At 40.0% G+C, this 18,342-nt stretch overlaps 1 protein-coding gene and 1 pseudogene across 3 annotated transcripts; both read right to left on the bottom strand.

Annotated features, from left to right (window-relative positions):
* Positions 1–9,457: 9,457 nt before the first annotated feature.
* LOC121911192 lies at positions 9,458–11,858 on the bottom strand (annotated as a pseudogene).
* A 3,495-nt stretch (positions 11,859–15,353) lies between these two features.
* On the bottom strand, positions 15,354–18,104 carry LOC121911236 (proton channel OTOP3-like). 3 transcript variants are annotated; one of them, XM_042432544.1, is made up of 5 exons: positions 18,054–18,104; positions 17,813–17,955; positions 15,938–16,161; positions 15,683–15,847; positions 15,354–15,594 (listed from the first exon to the last, which is right to left on the bottom strand). In XM_042432544.1, exons 2-5 carry the CDS (start codon positions 17,943–17,945, stop codon positions 15,517–15,519), a joined length of 600 nt encoding a protein of 199 aa, XP_042288478.1. In that variant the 5' UTR covers positions 17,946–17,955; positions 18,054–18,104; the 3' UTR covers positions 15,354–15,516. The 3 variants fall into 3 exon arrangements, with proteins under 3 accessions (XP_042288478.1, XP_042288476.1, XP_042288477.1); XM_042432542.1 differs by having other exon boundaries at positions 15,354–15,847; XM_042432543.1 differs by having other exon boundaries at positions 15,354–15,847; positions 15,938–16,137.
* Between the last annotated feature and the right edge of the window lie 238 nt (positions 18,105–18,342).

Here is an 18,342-nt window from a genome sequence, read left to right as displayed (position 1 = left end):
GCTCAAAGAAAACTAATAACACCGTTTGTTGTCAGCCAGTGGTGTGATCATCACAAGTAGATGAAAAGGAAACATTGTTTTGATTATGTTGTGAGAGAAGTGGTTGGTGGGAAATGTTTGTCCATGCAGGTTAACTTTTTCTGGTTCACTGTTAGGGCTTCAACAAATGTGCATTAAGTTGATGTCTATCATTATTATCCTTTGAAGGGGACATAACATGCTTTTTGTGATTTTCTGTCATTTATATTCATAATTTAAGTCTGCCAAGGGGCAGCTTCCTGGAGCTGGCCAATCAGAACAGAGTAGGCTCATCAAGGGGGGGTCTTAAAGAGACAGGAGCTAAAACGACCTCTTTCAGACAGAGGCTGAACTGAGGGGCTGCATAAAGGGGCAGTATTAGATAAATAAGGAGTTTTTTGAACTGTAAGTCATGAAAAATATTCCAGTAGAGCCCCAGAATAAAAATATAGACCTGGAAATGTGCATGTTATGTCCCCTTTAATCAAAGAAGCAAACCAGATATTATTAGTTGATCAACTGAGCTGTTCAACACCATGATCACCCTGTTATTATAGCTGCCACTCCGTCTTATTTCTACAGGGAGATCATCATATCAAGTCTATAGACTTTCTTCTTCTTTAGCCTCTCATACACATTATAATATGTTACCTTTTCCTACTTATAACTATATATGTCTATTATTGTGTGTGGGGGGTATTTTTATGCACACAAGTTAAACAACATATGATTTATTTCTTTTTATTTAATATAAGTTATATTTTAGGGGGTTTTGTGGTTGGCATGCTATGGCTTGGCAATACTGATAACATCTTATATTATTATACACAGTACTTTTATAAGAAATTGTAAATTTTCTGGAAATTCTATAAAAATATGTTTCTAGTCAAAAATGAGAATGTTTCCTTTTTACTAATTATGTGAATTAAACCCTACAAATCAACAAAATCTCTGCTGATTGTTTCTTGTGTATATCATCATATAGCACAACTCTACTGTTGTGTAATACCATGGAGGCATTTTCACTTTCACTTTCATGTTAAGTTCTTATACTTTTTTAAATAATAATGTGGAGCAGAAATTATATCATATTTTTGAATATAAGTTACAGTAGTGAGGCCTACTGTACATTTCCCCCTTCTATAACTTGTTGATTACCAACTGTTGCACTAATCAGCTGACACTGCAACAGCAGAGATCCAACAAAAACATATTTCCCAGAATCTCTTTAAATACTTTGACTTTCTGCAGGGTGACACTTTATAGAGAAAAACATGCATTTTCAGAAGATAACATATGATTGCTAAGAGCTTAAGGTTACTACTTGATAAGTTGTATAGTGTACACAAAAGATGATAAATTATAGTAGTTGTAATGTATTTAATCATATGTGATTAAAGAACAGTTTAAAAAACAAGTACTGAGTCATTTCAACTCCAGTCAGAACACACATCTGTCATTTTACTCTCCCCAGCCCTAAATACCTGTTTGGTTAGTCCACAGATACCTTTGGAACTGAAATCTTGTATTTTAAAGTTTTCTCTCTGACTTTTTAGGCATTACTGTGACTGAATTTCTCTGCACACATTATGTGCATTGCAATGGCAGAACTGAAAAAGTTTTGGCTAACCTGAAGGATAAAAACTCATTTAGAGCAACAAACAGTCCTGATTGTCTGCTCATATGAAAAAAAAAACAACTAAAAAGCCACAAGCAGAACAGACTAATGTGAGCTACATGACATATTTCCATCCAGCCTGAATGATACCTTCATATAACTGATTAGATGTATAGGTTAAATGGCCATGGAGTGAGTTATCCTAAGTGATGTACAAATAAGGTACATGGAAAAGTTCAACCCTAAAAAGGCAGCTGTCTCATGCCATTGTTAAAGTGTATGCAGCAGCTGTTTCCTCCTGTCATGAGAGTTTTGGCTATAGACCTGTCTCTGCCCCCCAGTGGAAAGTGTCGGTGGTGCACGAGGCCCTAGTGAGTGATCCCTATGAGCCTCTGGAGCGCTCCTCTCTGAAGGCGTTGTCATTCAAAACAGCTTTGCTGCTTGCGCTGACCTCAGCTATGAGAGTGAGCGAACTGTGCGCCCTGTCGGTTCACCCTAGCTGTTTCGTGGTGACCACAGCGGGGCTACTCTCAGACCGCCTGACTGATTTTTATAACTATCAGATTTATAGTTTCTAACCCTCTGACACTGCAGAGATCCAACAGGACACTCATATAAGTCAAGAGGTTATTCTGAAAGCCATGATCCTGTAAAAGGCCACAAGGCTGCGAAATGTCAGTTTTATTCCTTTTCTGTGTCTAATACAGATATCCAGCGTCGATTGTTGGCTTTCATCGTACTCTTCCAATATCAAACTAACAAGTGGCAGTTTTTGCTCTGAGCAAAATATTGTGAGGTTTATTTGAGTGATATTCCTGTCTGCTAACATCAGTGTTGAGATGAATATTAAAAGAAAAAACAAGAATTTAACTTAGATATGACAAGAATTAATTATCATCTATTATGCATGCTATTGTTATGCTAATATGTATCAAACCTGCTTTGACCCCTGAAGTGATGAAATGTATGGAAATAACTATGGTGAGCAACCTGCAGTCTGAGGAAGGCCCACAGTTAGACCCATACCAATTTTCATACAGACACCACAGAGGAACTGATGATGTAATCACTAGTATAGTGCACATGGTCACTAAACACCTGGAGAATCCTAGGGCCTATGCCAGACTATTGTTTGTTGATTTTAGTTCAGCATGTAACATTTAATAACCCCATATATTACTTAAAGGATATGGATTTCTAGTTGTTTTGGACACTTATATCTCCAAATTGGGGTTTAATGATGATATAAGTAGCCAGATACCATTTTTAGTGTGTGCTAGAGCCGAATGATTTTAATGTCTACACTTGAAATCTGTGTGGAATAGCTCACCATGGTGTAGAAGAGCAGAGAAGGTCAGATACCATTAAATAGCAGCGCCAAGTGGGAATATTTCAGTAATGAATGAATGGAACATCTCCTCATTTTTGTAGAGATCTTATAGAGTCAGTATGCTTCAACTGAGGTGTTTGTCAGATGGTCAAACAGTATTTGAAACCACTGGGTTGCAACTTTCCAAAATTGGTCATGCCAACTTAATGCTACTGGCCAGTGATGCAGAAGTGAGAAAGTATGTAAAACAGCATAAATTCTTTCAAGGAGAGATTGTTTGAAAGTGTGCCCCATTATCCCCAAGATAATCTCAGCTAGCCCCTCCAGGTTTTCACCAAAGGTTGAGTGTGTTTGTTTTGAACAGCTATAAAAACTTTGACACACTGTACAAACTATTGTTTGTTTAAAGCATAGCCCTGATTTCAGTGCATTAATCTCAGATGGTGGTGATGCAAATGAACACTCTTTAAAACACAGAGGTGTTGGGCCTCAGACCATGAGGTCACACAGAGATTGCCTACATGTAACCTGTGAGGCCTGACCACGAGGTGCTTGTTCCTTTGTTTCACCCGAGACAAAGGAATAGCGCCAAAAGTGCTGCTTAGACAATGGGAGTCCATTGCAAACTCCATTTCCGAGGATGCTTTGCGATTTTCACACCTCAGCAGGGAGCAGTCAACATACAGTCTCATTGGCGGAGACGCTCCTGCACAGCGGAGCGTCCTGATGATGCACACGCCTTTCCCGTGTCACTGAGCTGGGGGTAACTCCTGTTCCTCTGTGAGTCAGCTGACTAAAGGGGGTACCCCACGCACGTGATTTCCCCTCATCGAAGACTCCCCTCGCCGGACGAGACAAGACTTCGCCCGTGTTCACCCGAACACATTCCCAGGTCCGAGAGAGACTGCTTCTGCAACCAGCGTCCTCAAATTCCCTCGAAGGAATTAACGCTTCTTCACCGAGTCGACTCTGCTGTTCTCGCCGCCACGCTGCCGAGAGCCAGCTGCCGTGTTTTTCGCTGACCGTGCGAGAACGGCCACCGTCTGCATCTGAGCCCAGCACAAAGCTGGACATAACAATGGATTACACACACACCCTGCTCGCTTTCTGAAGCGACCAAGTAAGAGGCATAAGTCTGGGCAGAGGCAGTGTTAATTGTGTGTTCTTATCAGCATTAGTTGTTGTTGTTTAGCATTCAGCTCTTAGCTTTTGCTATTGTTTTGTTGTGTTGTTGACGGACCGCCGAGTCCATTTTTCTCTGTTTACTCTTAGGAGTATTTTAAGTTTGCTGCCTGTTTAGTTGTGTTCACCATGCTAGACTGTTTTGTGTTTGTCCCGCTCGGGACTACCGCTGTGTTTGTGCCATCGTGAGTCAGAAAGTAAGTTGCTTTGTCGATTAGAAACCAGACAACGTGCGTTACAGACTGCCGTCCATACGCACACTGTCTGTGGACAAAGCCGCTTCTCTTCCTCTCACGATCGCTTTCTCTCCTTCTTCCATCTCTTCTGACTAACACATACACGCGCGCACACACACCCATACACGCACCGACATCTTTTGCACATCTGATGGTCAGATAATGTCGGACAAAGTTTCACTTTCTTTCCTTATCCGCCATCAGACACGTGTGTTTTTCACAGAAGTGGGTGAGTGCGAGATGCCGTCCACCAGACGGCGCCGTCTTGCTTCTGTCTAACCAAAACACCGCCACATTTCTGCCATCCGGTTCTCGCGCGACATGACTTCCTCCCATAGTCACGTCCGCATCGCAGACCGACGACGTCATCACGTCAGGCCCCGTCGCCATCTTGTCACACGCACGCTCACACACACACACACACACACACACACGCACGCACATGCATTCCCCTGCATGTGTCCAACACTGTACATAGCTGTTGTGTTTGTTTGGTAGGATTAGATTTTAGGATAGTTGTTTATTGAATGAAGCATTTGTTAACTTTGTTAATTTTGCTAAGTTTAATAAACACTGTTATATCTTTAAAGAGAAGTTCTTTTGTCATTATTGTGTGTAATATTGTGAAAAGTGGCTGATTGAAGGAGTCAGAGCTCGAATTCACCCTTCTTTGTTCATCCTTGAATGTTGATATCTCTCAGATATTAACATTCTAGATGAACTCCCATTTATGAGACTACCTTGTTTGGTTATTGGTCCCGGTTTCCGGGTGGTGCCCCGTATTTGTTAATTCATATTAATAATTCTATTAATTGTCATAATTAGTTAATTATCCTTGTGTTCCTCACAGATCCAACAGTTGGTGCCCGAATTATTGATTAAGGTTAACAATATCTTATTTTCATAATTATCTATCCAAATTACACACCGAGTTTCATTTTACTTTGTTTTTATATGACAACATGCCCAAATAACTTCATTTTATGTCAATAATATCCCATCATTGTCTGTGTAGTGTTGTGTACTTGTAGATTTATTACTCTAGTAGCCTATATGAAACACATCAGCAATATCCCAGTCCTTCAGTGTTGCATCCATCTGGGATAGTGTGCTATTTATACTACTACAGTTTATGATACGCACTGTTTTTGTTTTGCAGGTGGTTCACAGGGATAGACACTGAGAGGCACCCTGTCCTTTCACTGGAGACGGAGAAAGATGACATCAGTCAACCCCTGTGTGTTCAGTCTCCTAAAGAAACTAATGGGCTTTTGAATGGGACAGCGAACCCTCTCACCCACCCATACAATCAGTCTGTTAGCCGCACTTTACAGTTACTCACTGAGTTAACTTTTTGGCCGTTTCGCATACCTCGTATTTTAACAAACTCCTCCTACAGAATTCATCGAAACGCCTTCAAAATCAGCGTGTGACATCTACGCTAGTGTATGATCAAAAGTTATCAAAAGATTTATCTATCGTTGAAGCGTGTGGGCGTGGCGTTGAGTTTTGATGTTTCGCCATGACAGACGAACAACAGCGACAACAAACAACAACGCAGGGGAGCACAGGCTCTCGGGGCACCCGTCGAGGGCCCCGCGCCCCAAATTAAAAACATTGAAGAAATACTTTAAAATTACCTCATTTAATTCTGCAGCTGCTGTGAGGGTCGGGGGCAAGGTTGCCATTGTGTGTACATTGAAAAACATACAGGCAAAAACGTTCTATATCTATATAAAGTAAACCCCATACATTTATGGGAAAAGCCTGTAAATATATTGGAGAGTTGCTTGTAATTACTGTCACATAATGTTTATATAAAGTAAACCCTATACAAAAATGGGAAAAACCTGTAAATATATTGGAGAGTTGATTTTAATTACTGTCAAAAAATGTTTATATAATGTATACCCCATACATTTATGGGAAAAGCCTGAAAATATATTGGAGAGCTGCTTGTAATTATTGTTAAATAATGTTTATATAAAGTTAACCTCATACATTTATGGGGAAATGTATGTAGATATATTTGACAGTTGCTTTTAAATAAGATCAAATAATGTTTATATAAAGTAAACCCAATACATTTATGGGAAAAGCCTGTAAATATATTGGAATTACTGTCAAATAATGTTTATATCAGGTAATCATTATTAAAATTATGTTTTTGTAAACTATTATCACATGATCTTATTTTTTTGTACAGTATAAAACCAACATTTACGAGGGAACTACTGTAAATAGATTGGATAATCACATGAAATAAAAGCTTAAAGCTCTCAAGATACCGTTAATGGGTGTTAAAGGAGGGTAATTTTAATGTAATTTTACATAATTTTTCTGCGTTTTACATCCAGAAATCTGTACTTTGATGGGGAGTTCTTGTGGATGGATTGGATAATCCTATGAATTTACCAAAGATTACTGTATGAAAACAAGAGTCTTCATTTAAATTAGGTAATTTTAAGGTAGTTCTGCAATCTTTTTCATTTTTTGTGCAGATTTATACATTTGTTTAACATTTTAGCAATGTTTTATGATGAGATTTTATTTTTATTTTGTAATGGTTGGACTGTAAAAATGTAGACAATGTCCAAAGTACATATCCGTATTTTTAAAATAAATAACTAAAGGTTTTTTTACTGTTACTTGACGGTAAGTGTTTGGCAACTTTTGCTGCCAGACTTTTTACCGTTTTTTTACCTTTTTTTTTTTTTTTTACAGTGCAGATTGTGAAGTATGGGGATATGGTACCCTTTAACCAGTTGAAAAATCTGTTTGATGTGAGAGATGCTGAATTTTTATCATATTTACGCGTGCCATCTTAAGAATACTTATTTCAAAGAACATGGACATGGGGCTTAATGGAGATCTGGACAATAAATTGAGGGGAAACGCCTTGGGGAGGAGATTAGTTTCAGCACTAAATAAGTTGGTGTCCCTTGTGGCTCCTCACAGCTTATCTTCCATTCAATATCATTGGGAGATGACGGACTTGGGTGTATGCCTGACCACAGCATAGTGGGAGACGGTTTTAAAAAACACAACAGATGTATCCAAATGAGTAAGACGCAAAACCCTACAAATAAAAGTTGCACACAGGGCTCATATCACACCATGTACATTAAAGTAAATGGATCATTCCCTTTCAAATGTGTGCTGCATGGCTTTGGAGAAGCAGGAACACATATGCACCTGTTGTGGCACTGCCCTCCCATGAGGAGCTTTTGGAATATTTTGGAACATTTTGAGATTGTCTTCTATTCTGTACCCCAATGTCCATTAGTTTGCCTTTTCGGCGGAAAGGTAGAAAATATATAGTCAAAACTCATGCGCCACATCATTGCATTAGCTTTTATGTCAGTTAAACGCATTATTATGACACATTTGTCAGAGTCTGCTCTCCCCCTCACCCGTTGCTGTGGGAATTATCCAATCATCCGGTCTCACTCTCTGCTCTGCCACACCCCTCATTAGTTCAACCACTTTCACCTGGCACTCCCACCTGCTCATCATCTCCAATCAAGCCAGTATATAAGCTGCATCAGCCCACTCCCTCTTTGTCAGATTGTCTATGCTACTATGCTAAGTCATCTTGCCTTCATCACTGGACTGCCTTCCTGGTTCCTGATCAGCTTGTCTTCGACCATCGCTCCTCGTCTCTGCCCCGGTAAACCCACCAGCCTTCTGTCCCTGACTCTGAGTTCTGCCTGCCTGTTCCCTGGTCTTTGTCTGCCTTGGGAGTGGAAGATCGGGGTTCAATTCCTGGTGGAGCCATACTCATCAGAACTGTGTTTCTCCGACCGTGCTGCTATTGCCTTGACATTGTGTGGAATAAAGACTGTAAAATTTATACCAGTGTCATTTGTGCTGCTATTGGGTCCATTCTATACCCGTTACAACATTAGAAATTACACAAACCAAAGTGTTTTAGGCTTGATTATTGATTTAAAAGACTTCATGAATGTATTGTCAATGGAGCGGGCAGCCTCAGCCCTCCTTGATTATGATCATGGATTTGATGGACCCTGGATATTTATCAGATCATATTTGAATAATATCTTATGTTATGTTATTGTTCGTTTGTTTGTCTTGTTTAATTTGATTTGGTATTGTACATGGTGTTGAACACTATTTTATGTGAAATATTTTTTGTTGTCTAACATTGTCTAATGTCAGTGTTTAGTCCCTTGTCATTAGGGCTGGCCTATAAGTAATATCGCAATATTTCTAGGCTATATTGCGATACACAATATATATCATGGTATTTCGCAATCTCCTCTAAACTACTAGACTACTAAATAAACTACAGTTATGATAATTAAATAAAGTGCTGTTATAATAAAGTTAAATAAAGTACCGTTAAAGTCAAAGTCATTTATTTATAGAGCACATTTCATACAGAGAGCAACACAAGGTGCTTCACAAGGCCAAGAGCAATACATGTATAATGATATAAAGTACGAACATACATATCTTCATACATAAAAGCAAGCATGCGTACAAAGATTGGTTGGATATATGGTCATGTGACTTCAGGCCAATCGTTGTCTAAGATTAACAAAGTGCAACTAAGGGGTGGTACTTAGGTTTGTACAGAGGATGTGTTAATCCAAAAATGTGCCTATTAGATATGGCATACATTAAAAACACTTTGATTAGAATAATAACCAACCAGCATTTGTCAATTTGTGGGGTTTATCAGAGACTACCTCCAGAAATTGGGAGTGGAGAGGATGGAATGGCCTGCCAGCAATCCTGACCTCAACCCCATTGAACACTTGTGGGATCAGCTTGGGCGTGCTGTTCATGCCAGAGTGACCAACACAACCACGTTGGCTGACTTGTGAGAAATGCTGGTTGAAGAATGGGATGCCATCCCACAGCAGTGTGTGACCAGGCTGGTGACCAGCATGAGGAGGAGATGCCAGGCCGTTGTGGCTGTGTACGGTTCTTCCACACGCTACTGAGGTTCCTGTTTGTTGAATGAATACATTTGTAATTTGCCAATATATCTTGTTTCTTCAAACTTCAATCTTAAAATCTGTTCAATACATCCAACTATCTGTGTACTTACAAAGCTTTGTTGGAGGCTCTGACCACTGGCAAAAGCCTCAGAAGAGCCTCCTCTGAAGCAGAGTATTTCTTCAGGTCAAACACATCCAGATCTTTTTCTGATGACAGTAAGAAGAAGACCAGAGCTGACCACTGAGCAGGAGATAGTTCATCTGTGGAAAGACTTCCTGAACTCGAGTAACGTTGGATCTCCTCCACTAGAGAATGATCATTCAGTTCATTCAGACAGTGAAAGATATTGATGCTTCTCTCTCGAGACAGATTCTCACTTAAGTTCTCCTTGATGTACTTGACTGTTTCCTGATTGGTCTGTGAGCTACTTCCTGTCTGTGTCAGTAGACCTTGTAGGAGAGTCTGATTGGTCTGCAGAGAAAGACCATGGAGGAAGTGGAGGAACAAGTCCAGGTGTCCATTTTGACTCTGTAAGGCCTCATCCACAGCACACTGGTAGAAATGTGCAGATTTGGCTTTTCTTGTTTCAGACTTCTTGGATGTTGTTTGTTCTTTGCCAACAGATTGACTCCAGACTTGATGAATGTCAGATGGACATGAAGAGCAGCCAGAAATTCCTGAACACTCAGATGGATGAAGCAGAACACCTTGTCCTGGTACAGCCCTCTCTCCTCTTTAAAGACCTGTGTGAACACTACTGAATACACTGAGGCTGCTATGATATCGATGCCACACTCTGTCAGGTCAGATTCATAGAAGATCAGGTTGCCCACCTGCAGCTGCTCAAAAGCTAGTTTTCCCAGAGACTCAACCGTCCTTCTGCTCTCTGGATTCCAGTGTGGATCCGTCTCAGCTCCTCCATCATACTTGATGTTCTTCAGTTAAGAATGAACCACCAGGAAGTGGATGTACATCTTAGTCAGGGTCTTGGGCAGCTCTCCTCCCACTCTGCTTTTCAACACATCCTCCAGAACTGTAGCAGAGATCAGGCAGAAAACTGGGATGTGGCACATGATGTGGAGGCTTGACCTGCTCCTCATCTCTAAATCTCTTCCTGAAGTACTCCTCCTTATGTGGGTCAGTGAACCCTCTGACCTCTGTCACTATGCCGACACACTCAGGTGGGATCTGATTGGCTGCTGCAGGTCGTGTGGTTATCCAGAGGCGGGCAGAAGGAAGCATTTTCCCCCTGATGAGCTTTGTCAGCAACACATCCATTGAGGTGGATTCTGTAACATCAGTCAGGATCTCATTGTTGTGGAAGTCCAGAGGAAGTCGACACTCATCCAGACCATCAAAGATGAACACAACCTGGAACTCTCCAAACCTGCAGATTCCTGCTTCTTTGGTTTCAGTAAAGAAGTGATGAACAAGTTCCACCAAGCTGTACTTTTTCTCTTTCAGCACATTCAGCTCTCTGAAAGTGAATGGAAATGTGAACTGTATGCCCTGGTTGACTTTGTCTTCAGCCCAGTTCAGCGTGAACTCCTGCGTTAAGACTGTTTTCCCAATGCCAGCCACTCCCTTTGTCATCACTGTTCTTATTGGTTCATCTCTTCCAGGTGAGGCTTTAAAGATGTCTTCTGGTCTGATTGTTGTTTCTGGTTTGTCTGGCTTCCTGGATGCTGTTTCAATCTGTATGACCTCATGTTCATCATTGACATCTGCAGTCCCTCCTTCTGTGATGTAGAGCTCTGTGTAGATCTGATTCAGAAGGGTTGGGTTTCCTGCTTTAACAATCCCCTCAAACACACACTGGAACGTCTTTTTCAGGTTAGACTTGAGTTTAAGTTGGCACCTGCCAGCAGGAGTCCCTGAATGAACACACAAGAAATAAGATCAGTAAATTAAGTATAAAGTAAATATTTCAACATTTAATTTAACGTTAAATATATTTTCCTCCATCTTCATCTCTTCAGACATCAGTAAATGTCTTATTTATCCAGCATGTTAAATCTTTATAGAAATCCTCTTACTGCAGACAGTCAACCAGCTCCTCCTGCTTCATTCTCCTCAGGAAGTGCAGTGTGATCTTCAGAAATGCCTCTCTGCTGCTCTTTCTCTGCTCTTACTCCTCACCGTCCAACACCTCCTCATCCTCACTTTGGCTCTCTAAGCATTCTGGGTAATCTGAACTCAGAATTTTCTGCATCTTCTTAAGCTCATTCTTCACAAATGTGACAATATTCTCCTCCAGCATCTGGAACAGAAAACTATATGAATGACACAATCAAACTGAAATCATGAAGCAAACATCAGATCCATGTTGGACAGACTGACAATCGACTGGTCTACAAAGTGCGGCATGGAGATGATTGTGAACAGAATAGATGGGAAAATAGTTGTTGTACATGTACAGACCATAAATATGGAGTCCAGGTGTGTTTGATGCTGCTGGGCAGACTGACCACTGGGAACCTCTGAGCTCTCCCAGTCCACTCTGTGGAGGAACCATGAAGAATGAGCTCACGTTATGTCTGTCCACACAGAGAATATCACAAGCTAAAGGTCCATCACGTGATATCTGGATGTGCACAGAAAATAAGATGACTCCCCGTAGTGGTAAAGCTTTACTAGTCCTACTGATCCCACTGAGAATCAACAGTTTGTAGCTTTCAGCTCAGTGTTTTGTTTCATCAGTCAGTTTGATTTAGTCCCAACAGCTCTCACCAACCCTCCATAAAGTTCTCCCTCCCTCACTGTACACTGCTGAAGTGCCCTGGAGGAAGGTAACTAGAGCTAGTGTGTAGTTGGATCATACTGGTTGTACTGGGCAGCTCCTTGTGTGAATGAGTTTGACTGTGTGAGTTAGAGTACTGATGAAAAAGTGCGGTGCTCAGAGAACATCATCTGACTCAGTAAAGGTTTAAAAATATTTAATCTCAGTCTAATAAAATCAAACAATTTAACATTGCTTTCAATCTCAGTTTTAAATCCATACCTTTGATGAACAGGGTGATGCCTTTTCCTTGAAGTAAAAGGATGTTTTTCAGTCTGGTCACTCTGTTTATCCAGCTTCCTCCTAATCAACACAGGACAAATTCCGCACTGTCCCCAGAAGACACTGTAACATGTACTGCTAATATATTTGACAAAATATTTTTTAAATTGCATTAAACATAGTGAAAACATGTCTTGCCTGTCCATCTGTACTAGACTGGCCATTTTAAGTGGTATTTCCACAATCCAAATTTTCTGACTGTTTGACTTTGTTTCGTGCTTCGACACACTATCACGGATACCAGAGTGGGGTAATGATAATAACATTAATAATTTTATTTGTATGCTGTACTACATACTAATAAAACAGGCCTAGCTCAGCAGCCTATCTGTCAAACTTAAAACTAAACTATATAATCAAATCCAAATTTGTGCAAAGATTATTGGCCAGCCTGTAACACACATCCTTTCAAGTAGCTCACAACAAGAGCATGCGCAGACTTGCTAAAAGTATCTCTTCTGACTCCTCGCATGTTATAAACGGAGAATACCAACTTCTGCCCTCTAATGGGCGATTTAGAGTCCCTCAATGTAAACGCAACAGGCTGAAGAATTCTTTAATACATCTATCTTCTATCCTGTTGCTTAACCAAACTCAGTGTGCTGTTAAGTGAGATCTGAATCCAGAGGATATAATGTGATATGTATGATTGTCATGTCTAGTATTTCATAAGTCTTCATAAGAATCTTGCCATGTCTCAACCCAAGCATGAAGTAGAACTTGAAACCGTTCGTGTAAATGAGCCATTTTCCTCAATTGATCTGTTCTCCGCACAATAACAATATAAGTTTTACGTTATAAAGACTGCAAAAAATTTTGTGACGTCCAGTCTCTCACAGTGGTTAATAGTTATTATTCGGAGTGTGTGTATATGTATATATTAGCATGTTTGTCACAAATTTTAAAAGATAACACAAGTAAACACAAAATACAGTGAAAAAACAGTCCCCACTTGTTAAAACATAACTTAACTGTGGTTTATCACACCTGAGTTAAATATCTCTAGCCACACCCAGGCCTGATTACTGCCACACCTGTTCTCAATCAATCAAGAAATCACTTAAATAGCCTGACCTGCCTGACAAAGTGAAGTAGACCAAAAGATCCTCAAAAGCTAGACATCATGCAGAGAGAAAGTTTCCAAAGAAATTCAGGAACAAATGAGAACGAAATTAATTGAGAAGCCATTTCTAAAGCTTTGGGACTCCAGCGAACCACAGGGAGAGCCGTTATCCACAAATGGTGAACAGTGGTGAACCTTCCCAGGAGTGGCCAGCCGACCAAGAGGTCCCAAAAGACCCCACAACAACATCCAAAGAACTGCAGGCCTCACTTGCCTCAGTTGAGCTCAGTGTTCATGACTCCACCATAAGAAAGAGACTGGGCAAAAATGGCCTGCATGGCAGAGTTCCAAGACAAAAACCACTGCTGAGCAAAAAGAACATTAAGGCTCGTCTCATTTTTGCCAGAAAACATCTTGATGGAATATTATAGTTTTTTTTTTTTAACAGGATTTACTGAATGTAATATGTTAAGGCAACTTTCTGTTTTTTTTTACTTTAAATTTAACGTTAAAAAAAAAAGGTAAAAAACACTTACCGTCAAATAACGGTAAAAAAAACAACCTTTAGTTATTCTACAAAGAATTTTTTTAAAAATACAAATATTTATTGTAGACGTTATCTGCATTTTTACAGTCCAACTGTTGTAAAATAAAAACAAAAAAATATTGCTAGAATGCTAAATAAATGTATAAATGTGCACAAAAATGAAAAACATTGCAGAAATACCTTGAAATTACCTAATTTAAATAATGGCTTGTTTTATACAGTATTCTTTTGTAAATTCATAGAATTATCCAATTTATCCTTAAGACTGCCCCATCAAAGCACAAATTTCTGGATGTAAAACATAAAAAAAATATGTAAAATTATATTCAAATTATCCTTCTTTAACACTCATTAATGGTATCTTGAGAGCTTTAAGCTTTAATTGTATGTGATTATCTCATCTATTTACAGTAAATTCCTGGTAAAAATATTGGTTTGATACTGTACAAAAAAATAGGATCATGCGAAAATGGCATCATATGGCCAAAAGTATGTAGACATGTGAACATAAAACCCACGAGTGATCGTTGAACAACTTATTCCAGTACCACGGACATTTATCTGCTCCTCAAAAAGCCTCCACTCTTCTGGGAAGACTTTCCAACAGATTTTAGTGATGTTTGCGTAATTTCTGGTTGACAGTCAGTGTTCCAGTTCATCTTGAAAATGTTGAATGGGGTTGAATCAGGACTCTGCAGGCCAGTCAAGTTCTTCCACAACAAACTTCCTCTTCATTTGAATTTATTGGCAGTGCAAAAAGAAAGAAAGAAAACACCTAATTCTTCCACTTATCATGTTTCCTTTACTATATTGTAGGTATTCGATTAGGTGATGATATATTTCCCATGATGCTTCTCCAAGGAGGTTCACTCATGTGATGCTTTTAATGCTGCTATAATCCTTTTAGACACACACTTCAGTAGCACATGTTGAACAGATTCAGGCAGATTACAGTGTGTGCATGATCCAGTTGTTTTATTTTGAAGTGTTTAATTAAAGGTGTTTAAGATGTCTTCATGTGTGATTGATATCCCAGTATTATTGCCACATTTATTGGGCTCAGCTTTACTAAATTGCTTTGTGATTTACTAAGTGATTGTTTTGCCAGTATGTCTACATCCTCATTACCGTCCACACCTTAATGGGCAGGAACCCAAATCAAGCAAACAGTCAAACCATTTACCGTGTAGTCTGCACATAATATGATGGATTTCAAACCACATCTCTTGTCTGCATGATTTCCACACAAGACTGGGAAAACCATTTCTTTATGGAGCTGGATTTGTGCACAGATACACTGTCATATTGAAACAGGAAAAAGACAAACACAAACTCTTGCCATTTCATTGGAAACAAACACATCATATCTGAAATATGATTGTGTGCTATAACATTTAGATTCTCCTTCATTGGAACTAAGGTGCCTTTCCTAAGCCTTTTGGCCATATAATCATTTAGAGATGTGCATCATGTTGTTTTATCTACTTTTACAGTCATATAGTCAGTGAAAACTGTTTCCCCACACCGTTCTCAAACTGAGGGTGGACTCCAAACGCAGGGATGACCCACAGCTGGAAGAGGAGGGAACGTCGATGTGTTACAGACATTTTTGAAAATGCAAATGTTTCTTTTTAAATCAGCTGATAAGCATGACATTACCATGGTATTAGATAGGATGAGGAAAGCACAGATTTCTTCTATCACTCTTTTGGTCCAGGACTTTTTCTCAGCATGCGCTTGAACAACAGGGGGTGCTGATGCATCCAGCACTGAAATATCAGTCTTCCCCTTATCTTCTACTGGCACAATGACCTTTTTCTTTGGCTGTGGGGCAGATTAGTCGATCATTTAAACAAAACCTTTTAATGACTGATTCATGCAAGTTTACAAAACATTCAAATGAAATGCAGGTACCTTGAATATGCTGCTCCGCTCCTTCTTGGCAAGGAGCTTTGGGTGCCTGTGGAGGCCTTTAATGATGAAGATGTTCTGCAGGATGAGCTCCATGAGGCTGAGGAGGGAGTAGGACAGGTCTAACTCCCCCAGAGGCCCTTGGGTCCCCACAGCTAGGGCTGCCACCAGAGAGAAGTAGGAGAGGGCGAGCTGGCCTATGGCTGCCGCAACCAGGAGAAGCACATCTTTTCTCAATGAATCAATTAGTCAGTTGGTCTATAAAATGGTGAAAAACGTCAATCACAGTCCACAACCCAAAGATATTCAGTCTACTATCATAGAGGACTAAAGAAACAAGAAAATATTCACATTTAAGAGAATTCAGAGAATTTTAGCATTCTTTCTTTAAAAATGACTCAAAGCAGCAGGCCCAGACAAGATCAGTTCAGCTGTTTTGAACCACCGTGCAGCCCAGCTGGCCCCCACATTCCCGAACATCTTCAACATCTCCCTGCACCAGTGTACAGTTCCACAGTGCTTTAAGGACTCAATTATAATTCCAGTGCCAAAATCAAATAAGATCTCCTGCCTCAACGACTTCAGACCAATTGCCCTAACATCCATGGTCATGAAGTCGTCTGAGCGCATCATTCTTTCCTACCTGAAACTATTCACCACCCCTCTGATGGACAGTCACCATTTCACCTATCGTGCCAACAGGTCAGTTGAGGATGCTGTCAACCTAGCCCTCCATCACACACTACATCACCTGGAGTCACCCAACACATACGCCCGCATACTATTCATTGACTTCAGCTCAGCCTTCAATACAATAAACCTGGTCAATGTTTTCAACAAACTGATGGACATGAACATTGACCCTTGCATATGCCACTAGAAAAGGATCTTTCTGTGGGGAAGAAAACGGAGGGTTAAGATGGACAGCCTTTCATCTCGACCCCTGATCCTCAGCACAGGCGCCTCACCCTGCAAGCTCTCACCCTGGCTCTTCTCCCTTGACACAAACCACCTTACATCCCACCACAGCTCAGTCACCATTCTCAAATATGCAGATGACACAACCATAATCGGACTCATAACCAAGAATAACGAGGACAAATACCACCAGCAGGTTGCCCAAGCAGTCACTTGGTCCACCGACAACAACCTCCAGCTCAACACTTCAAAAACACAGGAACTTATTTCTGACTTCAGGCAATAATAATAATAATCAAACAATCCCTCCTTCTTCAGTTTTACACTGCCATCATTGAAAGCATGCTCATCTCATCTATAACAGTCTGGTACAGCAGCCTGGACAGTCAATCAAGAAAAAACTGCAGCGCATAGTTAAAAAAGCATCCAAGATCATTTGCAAACCTCTCCCATCAGTTGAATCACTATATATCAAACGCACTATCAAAAAGGCAAATAAAATAATCTCTGACCCTTCTCACCCTACTCACCACCTGTTCCAACTGATGCCCCACAGGAGTCGCTATAGATCCCTGTCCACTAAAACATCCCGTTTCAAACACAGCTTCTTCCCCACTGCCATAAAGAGCCTGAACACCCTGCAATAATCTTTGCAATAATCCCCACCTGATGCACCTGCACTTTAAATGTCATGTCAGTGTATATGCTGTCTGTAAATATTGTTATGCAAATTCACGTATATTGTTTGTTGTGCCAGTCCTATGTTAAACTGTTATCTGTTATATGTCTACACAGTGATATGAGCTTCCATACATGCTGTACCAAAAGCAAATTCCACCGAACTCTGTCGTGTGTTCATTAAACGATCGATTGATTGATTGAAAATGATACATTGATTATCAAAATACAGATGAAGTTTTTCTTCGTTGCACAAAGATTTATGTTTGTCATATTATTTACTTGCTAAATCAAACATGTCTGCTTTAGATAAGCTTGTGTTGCTGTCTTCTCTTTCTAACTCGATCTCCTCATGGATGGAGTCCTCTGTTACCGCATTCAGCCACAGCAGCAGGTCAGCAGAGAGGATCAACATCAGCCCAGATCTGCGGCAAATACAGCACGCCAATATAAACATACTTTATGAAAGAAACAAATGCAAAAGTAACGAGCGATACCAACAGTATTTCAGCATACATCATACCGAGATTTCTTTGAAGCTCAAGGAACCTCAGCACGCATGTTTCACTTGAGCTTACGAGGAAAGATAAATGACACCGGATGTTAACTTAAAATATATGAAGGACTTAGCATACAAACATACAGTATGTTCAATAGTAACACAATTCAGTATTCACTGGTTGAGTCAAGCTATTTATATCGAAACCCAAATTATTTAGCTTAATTTTTCCTGGTTAAAAAAAGAGTTTTGACTATGTCAGTATCAAATATATCAAATCTTAAGATCAGAGGAGGAAAGTAGTCCTAAGATT

This window comes from Thunnus maccoyii, chromosome 14 (assembly GCF_910596095.1).
Source record: "Thunnus maccoyii chromosome 14, fThuMac1.1, whole genome shotgun sequence".
Lineage (NCBI taxonomy): Eukaryota > Metazoa > Chordata > Actinopteri > Scombriformes > Scombridae > Thunnus > Thunnus maccoyii.
The sequence above is the reverse complement of the archived record's forward strand: the minus strand, read 5'-3'. Positions and strand labels throughout refer to the sequence as shown.